The sequence below is a fragment of the Natrix helvetica genome (genome assembly GCF_964273705.1).
Source record: "Natrix helvetica genome assembly, chromosome: 13".
NCBI classification, from domain to species: Eukaryota; Metazoa; Chordata; class Lepidosauria; order Squamata; family Natricidae; genus Natrix; species Natrix helvetica.
In genome coordinates this window covers 5,742,824-5,751,452 of record NC_138557.1, presented here as the reverse complement: position 1 = coordinate 5,751,452, position 8,629 = coordinate 5,742,824, and the positions used below count along the sequence as shown (strand labels likewise).

The 8,629-nt window shown below is 46.4% G+C and overlaps 1 protein-coding gene across 3 annotated transcripts in view; it reads left to right on the top strand.

Moving 5' to 3' along the window:
• Positions 1 to 6,441, top strand: part of LOC309398865 (melanin-concentrating hormone receptor 1-like) — an 8,195-nt gene extending 1,754 nt beyond the window's left edge. The window contains exons 1-2 of one of the 3 annotated variants that reach the window (XM_081966119.1): positions 2,118 to 2,608; positions 4,262 to 6,441. In XM_081966119.1, the coding sequence (XP_081822245.1) occupies positions 2,524 to 2,608; positions 4,262 to 5,253 (1,077 nt within the window). In that variant the 5' untranslated portion in view covers positions 2,118 to 2,523 and the 3' untranslated portion in view covers positions 5,254 to 6,441. Of the gene's footprint in view, positions 1 to 2,117; positions 2,609 to 2,838; positions 2,933 to 4,261 lie in introns of those variants that run through there. The other 2 variants (XM_081966121.1, XM_081966120.1) reach the window with 2 other exon arrangements.
• The last annotated feature ends 2,188 nt before the right edge of the window (positions 6,442 to 8,629 follow it).

Genomic DNA, 8,629 nt, shown 5'->3' with positions numbered 1-8,629 from the left:
AGTACCAACGGAAGCGGTTTTGTCTCCAAGAACCTTTTTGACGAGGAACCAGAAACGACTAACAAGGAGTGAATAAATTGGATAGCGGCTCGAAATGTCTCCAGCAGTGGCACTTTAAAAAAAAATGTAGCTGGGAAAAACATCCTTGTTACTGTATTCTGTAGAATTGTTTACCCGCTGAGAGGATCAGGGTTCAGCTCCTTATGACGGGAATCGGAGAGGGATTTCTCCAGGGGAGATAGCCGAGCTCTTGCACCAATTATTTCGGAGACCTTCTCGGCAGCTTTTAGCCAGGACTTTCACGCACGGTTGCTCCTGGAGCCCAGGACCCAACAACAGGGTCGGTTTTATCATGAGAAGCGGGACAGGGGAATCTCTTTAAGCCCGACTGCAAACGGAACAGAGATACGGGTGATGATGGAGACCCCAAATTAAAGCCGGTGCATCTCTTCATTATTGCGTTTCAGTTAGGGATAGGTCAAACATTTTTTATTCTTTGTCTCGAGGGTATTGGGGAATTGTGTTTTACCATTTGCTTTTTTGTTGTTGTTGTTATATTTAGCAGCTTTGCAGAAAGCTGGTTGATTAACCACAGTGGCTTTTCTCTTATGCTGATGTCTTGGTCACTCTAGTCCTAGTTTGAATATTTTCATTTGTTTTCTTCTGCTTCGTTGCTAAAGCTGCCGTGACATATACACTAAACTGTTATTTTTCATCCAAGCTGTCTCTGTCCCATTTCTCAGTTTGCAACAACGGTGTGAATGTGTGAAGCCCTGGCACTTCATCTTTAGCCCTCTTTCTCTCTTTTTTTCTTTCTCTCTTTCTCTTTCTTTACCTATCTATCTAATCTATCTATCATCTATCTATCTATCTATCTATCTATCTATCTATCATCTATCTATCATCTATCTATCTAATCTATCTAAAATTTCTTTCTTTTTCTCTCTCTCTCTTTCTCTCTCTCTCTTTCTTTCTTTCTTTCTGGCCTGAGAGCTACATTACATTCTTGTTGCGACAACCTATTCCAGAAAGCTGCCAAGTGGAGAATGTCAAAAATTAAATAGAATTTCAGTTCGGTTCCATTTCACTTTTGATTACAGTTGAATACAGGCTGGATTGATTAGGTACACTTTTAATCATTTTCCTCTTTTATTACATTAAAAACTAAGATGGCAACTTTCAGAGGTCCTACATTTCTGGCCCTGAGACTTCATTAGGGGTGTGTGATCCGGAGCCTCAGACGGTGATTTTAAGGGCTAAGCAATAATTCAGTTACTTTGGGCATAGCATGTTGTGTGAATTTAGCTAAATGCAGATTGTTCAGCAAACAAGGACTTTGTGTAGAAATACAAAAAATATAATGGGCATGCCACCTTTTAGCATTACTTTTGTACCCCTAGAGTAGAGCTAAGTCGTAGGATTTTCCCACCCGTATTCTGGATTAAATCTCTCCCTGGGAGATTCTGGATACACACAAGGTGGATATTTGGATAAGAATCTATCCAAAGACTAAGCTTAAAGATGGCTGTAGCCACATTTTCCCCACCCAACATCAAAAAAATATATACAGGTAGTCCTCCACTTAGGACAGCCATTGAATTCTGGGAGTTGACATCGGGTGAGGTTAGGAGGGAGCGAAAGAAAATGGGTGACCGAATAAATGAATGACAATTAGAAATGCACTCTTCAATTTGCCCTTTAGCCCTACTGAGCGATGTCTGTAGCCCACTCTTGACAAATCACACTCCAGCAGTGCCAACTTCAAAAGGAAAATAGCCAATTTAACACACACAACCGACAAAGCCACACTGTGATGTAGTTTGTGCTCTGTGTACCTTCTGAATGCAATCACCGGCTTATGAGCAGCAGGAAGCAACTCAGCTCTACAGGAGAAGCTTTCTTAACCTCCCCTATTTGATCCCATTAGCTGGAAGAGTCACCATGCAACCATCCTGCAAAGAGGAAGAAAGACCCTGGGAGGTGGGGCAGCTTCCCAACCCCGTTTTTGCCCAGTTTCCCCACCCCCCTCCTCCCAATTTACACAACACCCTCTAGTAAAAATATGCCTGGCTAATTTCCAGCTCATTCGCTTTGCTGGCTTCATTCAACCCACCACTCTTTAAAAAGTATCCTGGGGATAACTCGTTAAACCAGCATTTGGTTGGCCCTGGATCACGCCTGCAGGCCTTCCTCCCCCCCCCCTTCCAGGTCTACGATAAACATGATATGGTCTTAAACCCCACAGCTCGTTTCCAAGCTAAAAGTCCTCCCCAAAAATGCACAAAAATGGGCTGGCATTGGTGTGTGCAGAAGGCGGTGCACGAAAGCGAGCAAAGTCGAGAGTGTGTCTGTGCGTTTCTCCTTTCCTGCCACAAGCAACACTGCTCGTCTCGAAGAATCAGAAAAATGTGGAAGGCATGAGAGAGAGAGCATCTCCTGGGGAATCCATCGCCACATGATCCCACCTTACCTTCTTCCCTACCAGCCCGGGGACCTAATTGCTTTCCTACGCTCCCTCCAAGAATGGATTTCCAAGCCAACCAGACCTCAAATGATTCCGATTCCATTCTAAACATCTCACAGCTGGGACCAGGCTTCCCTCCCGACGGTAAGCTGAAGCAGAAAAATGCAGGGGAATCAGGAAAGAGGGGATGGGGTTGACCCCAAACTTTCTCTGATCCTTAAACCTGAAAGGGAAGGATGAGAGGGAGATAAAGATAGAAGCTAGCCCAGGAATGTTTTATAGCCAGTTAGGGGAAATATCTCAAAAGGTGGTGCGTTTTGGTCTTTCAATTGATCCTGGTGATTTCCTTTGGCTGCACAGATTGTGTTCATTTTCACGTTTGTTAAATGCCCAAAATGTTGTGGCTCTGTGCGTTTGTGTATTACAGGCAAAATCAGGGGGTGACAAGACTTCACCTATCCAGCTAAGGTAATCGTTTCCCCCTTGTTGACTAAACCAGCGTCGATGAGGTTTGCATGTTAGCCTTTGGCAAACTCCGATTTGGTTTCCGTTTAATCTGCTTTTCAAACCCAGCCAAGATAAATGCTTGCTTGTCCTTGTAATGTGGAGAATTGGATCCCCATCTGGCTATTGCGAAATTATTCCGCTTGGCCCTTTAATCTAGCCGGTTGGTGCAATTGAATTCAAGGCGATCCCTGGACCGAAAGCATCTGATCTCTCTAAGCATCAAAAGAAGTCAAGCTGATGGAGCGGTCGGTTAAAAGCCGATGGGAAAGAGTTTCTGGGCACACACAGAAAGCTCTTTTACACCAAAAGGCAGCAGCTATGGAGTTTGGCTTTAAAGGGGAGATTGGATTTAAGTATCTTGAAATCAGTGGGGGTCTTCAGAGCTCTGCTCCAAAATAGGATATAATAATGACCCCCCCCCTTAAGACCTGCGGCGTTCAACTCCCAGAATTCTGAGCTAATAATTCGAAAACACTGTGCTTGTTTTGCTCATAATTCCTTAAATTTCATACTGAGGGATTCTGGGTCCACAAGGCTTCAACTCCCAGCATTCCTTAGTCAGCCATTTTGAGAGTTGAAGTCCACAAGTCATAAAATTGCCAAATTTGGAGATCCTTGTTTTAAAATCTTAATCACTCTCTTAACGTAGTTAAAGGTTTCAATCATGTCCCTCCTTTCCTTCTGTCCTCCGCGTTTCAGGGTTCCAAACAGCATCCAAAATTAAATCAGAGTCTGAGGCAAAGTATTGCTCAAAGTTCCAATTTATTAAGAGAGCCATGTTGGCACATCTGGGGAAACCCGAATCTGAAGGCTTCCCGGTTTCCCCACCTAGTTGAAAGTTCAACGTCTTGCCCCCACACCCACAAGCCCAGCACATGGTCCAATCTCCCGTTGCCATGCTGGCAGTTCCACCCATCCAGTTCCGGTCAGGTGCAGAGGTGCAAAGACAAAGGATGACCTTGGCTTTCTGGAAAGAATTTTGTTATGGCTACATCTCATCTAGCTCCGTACAATCCCCCCGTCCCATTTTCCCACAATAGAAAATGCCTAGTAGAATAATAGAAAGTGTGGCAGACCTAAGATCCACAGGCAAATATGGCTGCGGGCCTGACCCTGTGATGCTTTCACTCTCTTGTGATGATCTGGACGTGGAATGAGATCTCCAAAGTTCCAGGAATCTGATTCTGGGACAATCAGTAGTCATCTCCAGCTCTGGCGATCCAGCTTTTAGCTGAGGACTCTTGAACGTGGCACTTTCAAGGACCCTCTTTCTCTCCTCTTCCTTCACAGGCGACCTTGGCTCCACGAGTTACTCGACCATTATCATGTCCACCCTCTTTGGTATCATCTGCCTGGTGGGCATCGTTGGCAACAGCCTGGTGATCTGCGCCGTCTTAAAGAAATCCAGCCCCAGCAGCACCGTACCCGATATCTTCATCGTCAATCTTTCCTTGGTGGACCTCCTCTTCCTCCTGGGGATGCCCTTCCTCATCCACCAGCTCTTGGGCCAAGGAAGCTGGAAATTCGGAGGGACCATGTGCACCATCATCACCGCCTTGGATGCCAACAGCCAGTTCACCAGCACTTACATCCTCACCGCCATGTCCATTGACCGCTACTTGGCGACCGTCTATCCTTTCTCCTCCACCCGCTTCAGGAAGCCCTCTACGGCGATCACGGCCATCGGCATCGTCTGGGCCCTCTCCTTTCTCAGCATCACTCCCGTCTGGATGTACGCCCAGCTCATTCCCTTGCCAGGTGAGCTCCTGGGGTGCGGGATACGCCTGCCAGATCCCCAGAGGGACATCTACTGGTATACACTCTACCAGTTCTTCCTCGCTTTCGCCATCCCCTTCACGGTCATCACGGTGGCCTACCAGAGAATCCTCCTGAAGATGGCCAGGTCTTCTGAAGCCCTGACCAGGCAAAGAGGCACCCAGCTCCGGATCAAACGAGTGACGCGTGTCGCCATTGCCATCTGCCTGGCCTTCTTCTTGTGTTGGGCTCCCTTCCACGCCCTACAGTTCATCCAACTGGCCGTGGAGCCCACCTTGCCCTTCTACTACGCCTACAATGTGGCCATCAGCCTGGGTTATGCCAACAGCTGCCTTAACCCTTTCATCTACATCTTGCTGGGGCAGAATTTCCGTCGGAGAATCACGGTATCCGACCAACCTGCAGATGTGGAGGGACTTTTCCAGCATCACGTCAAAAGCGGCCCCGGAGACCCCAGTGAATCTGGGCAGCCTTTGCTACATTTGGTCTCCGTCTTGGCCAGATAAGAGATGAGAAATGGATTTATTTGGGTGAATTAAATTCCAGGGATTTGTGTTCATCTAGCCAGGCTCTTGCCTCACAATCAGGAGGCTGTGAGTTCGATCCTAGGTAGAGGCAGATGTTTCTCTTTCTGGGCACATTGAGAATATATCTGCTGAATAGAACTCCGCATTGGCAATAGGCACAGCATCCGGCCAGTAAACACCCAGCTCCATTCAGTTACCCAGACTCCACCCTGCAAGGGATTACGGGGTGGTTAAGTGGAGATGATACATGCTCATCCACGATTTTTGAGAACTGGGGCCTTTGTAAACTGATCTATGGCTTAACCTGCAGGAGCAGGGTCATTCAATAAATCAGTGTTTTGCAAATCTGGCAGCTTTAAGAGGTGTGGACTTTTTAAGTATACTGGCTGTGGAATTCTGGGAGTTGAAGTCCATACATCATAAAAGTGGCCAAATTTGGGGGGTGGGTGGGACCCAAATCAAAGGCAGCTGAAGGGGTCATAGACCTTGTCTGCTTCTTTTTTGAGTATTGTTTCTCCAAACACCCCAAACTGATCAATCAAGAAACTTTTTAAATGATATCCGTACCCATACGTGGTGGCTCAGTGGCTAAGACGCCGAGCTTGTCGATTAGAAAGGTCGGCACTTTGGCGGTTCGAATCCCTAGTGCCGCGTAACGGAGTGAGCTCCCGTTACTTGTCGCAGCTTCTGCCAACCTAGCAGTTCAAAAGCACGTCAAAAATGCAAGGAGAAAAACAGGGACCCCCTTTGGTGGGAAGGGAACAGCGTTCCGTGCGCCTTTAGTGTCTAGTCATGCGGGCCACATGACCACGGAGACGTCTTCGGACAGCGCTGGCTCTTCGGCTTTGAAAGAGAGATGAGCATCGCCCCCTAGAGTCGGGAACGACTAGCCCATATGTGCAAGGGAAACCTTTACTTTTACCCATATTATTGTTGGTGGGGCACAAATCATTTTGGGACAAGTCCCATAAAAACATTCCTCAGAGATGTTGCTTGATAGTGTCATTTAAAATCAGTTTAACTCCATCTAATATTGTGTATGGGCGTGCCTAACGCTGACTAAATTGCAAATACAGTATTGCTTTATTTTGTGTTTTGGTTTAGTTTTTCGCCTGGAGTTTCGACCTTGTGTGTTTGTGAACTGTATTGTACAGTCCAAAGTCTTGAATAAAGAGAATCTTCCTTTTAGAGAAATGGATTGCTGTGGTGACAAAACAGCCAATTCACACCTATTTTAACTCTCCTTCTAGACTCCTTTCATTGTAGGAAGGTAGATTCATTTTAATGACCACGATTGGCTGAAAATCGAATCACCAAAAATTGTTGGATCCAATTTCCATTGGTTTAGATTTGACCCAGTATCACCTTTTGCTGGAAATTGATCTAGTAAATCTATTTTGTGGCCCTTGGTGCTCTCTTGAGCTTGCAAACATTTCATGACCAAGCTAAGGAACATCACAGCACTGATGGTGTTGCCAAGTTTGGTAATGAAACGCCTGCAAGAAAACCACCAAGCTCAGAGAGCACCAAGAACCCCTCAGTCTCTTCCTTCACCCTCCGTCCTCCCCTTCTCCTCCTTTCCACCAACCCTACACATAGCACTGATGATGTTACCTAGTTGGGTCATGAAACGTCTGCTAGAAAACCAACAAGCATCAAGGATTGTTTAGCTTAAGAGAAAGAAGGACTAGGGGAGACATGATAGCATTGTTCCAATATCTCAGAGGTTGCCACAAAGAAGAGGGAGTCAAACTATTCTCCAAAGCACCCGAGGGCAGGACAAGAAGCAATGGGTGGAAACTAATCAAGGAGAAAAGCAACTTAGAACTGAGGAGAAATTTCCTGACAGTGGGACAATTAACCAGTGGAACAGCTTGCCTCCAGAAGTTGTGAATGCCCCAACACTGGAAGTCTTTAAGAAGATGTTGGATAGCCATTTGTCTGAAACGGTACAGGGTTTCCTGCCTAGGCAGGGGGTTGGACTAGAAGACCTCCAAGGTCCCTTCCAACTCTACTATTGTATTGATTCCACGGTTCATCCCTGAGCTACAAATATTATATCAGTAAATCTGTTCCTTGAATAGAGGGAACTGGGAAAGACGAGGATGAGTTCAGGATTTTGCACCTGACACGAGTCAGTTGTATCTCACAAAGGATGCAACAGGAGCTGCATTCCAGACAGCAGAGAGGAGAGGAGCAAGAAAATGCAGCATCATTTTCTATTTTAGATACGAGGCATTTCTAGCAACGATCCGGGGCCCTAAGAGTAAATGGGTGCATTCCTGATGATAAAGGTCACTTAAAAATCATATTGTCTGCTGAGAAAGAAATTCCTGCCTGCTGGGTGAAAAATAGGACTGCTAAGAAGCAACTGATCCACCAAATTATGCAGAAGCACAAAGCAGCGAGAGCAGGGGGGAAATTCCCCCGAGGCCTAAGATCACTCCAATCCCTCCTCGTAAGCTCCAGAAAAGCATCTCTCTTTGGCGCAGGATCAAATAGTTGCTTTTTGGCAAACGCAGGAAGGAGGAAAAGCTCAACCCTTTGAAGAACTAATTTAAGAGGGATGATTAAGCCGGAATTTATCTCCGAGAATTAAGAGTGTTACAAGAGAATTAAACTGCCAAAGAAGAAGAAAAGCCTAGCATGCAGTCCCCCAAATTTTGAACGCCTGGTGGGCCCGGATCTTACCCATGTTGTTTCTTACGTTCCTTGATTAGGGAAGCCGTAACTGGATGGGTTCTCTCACACAGCATAAAAAGTGGCCAGCAAGCAAGCCATTATGTCATGGCTTAGCAACAGCATTATATACCAACTTATATACCGCTTTACAGTGCTTTACAGCCCTCTCTAAGCGGTTTACAGAGTCAGCACATTGCCCCCCAACAATCTGGGTCCTCGTTTTACCCACCTTGGAAGGATGGAAGGCTGAGTCTACCTGGAGCTTCTCAGGATCGAACTGCTGGTTGTGGGCACAGTCAGCCTCCAATACGGCATTCTAACCACTGCACCACTACGGCTTCCTTCCTTCCTTCCTTCCTTCCTTCCTTCCTTCCTTCCTTCCTTCCTTCCTTTCCTCCCTTCCTTCCCTTCCTTCTTAGCAGACTTATATACCACTTCACGGTGCTTTACAGCCCTCTCTAAGCGGTTTACAGAGTCAGCGTCTTGCCCCCAACAATCTGGGTCCTCATTTTACCCACCTCAGAAGGATGGAAGGCCGAGTCAGTCTTGAACCTGGTGAGATTTGAACTGCCAAATTGTAGGCAGCCGGCAGTCAGCAGAAGCAGCCTGCAATACTGCACTCTAACCACTGCGCCACCACGGCTCATTAGTGCAATCATTTCACCCACACCTC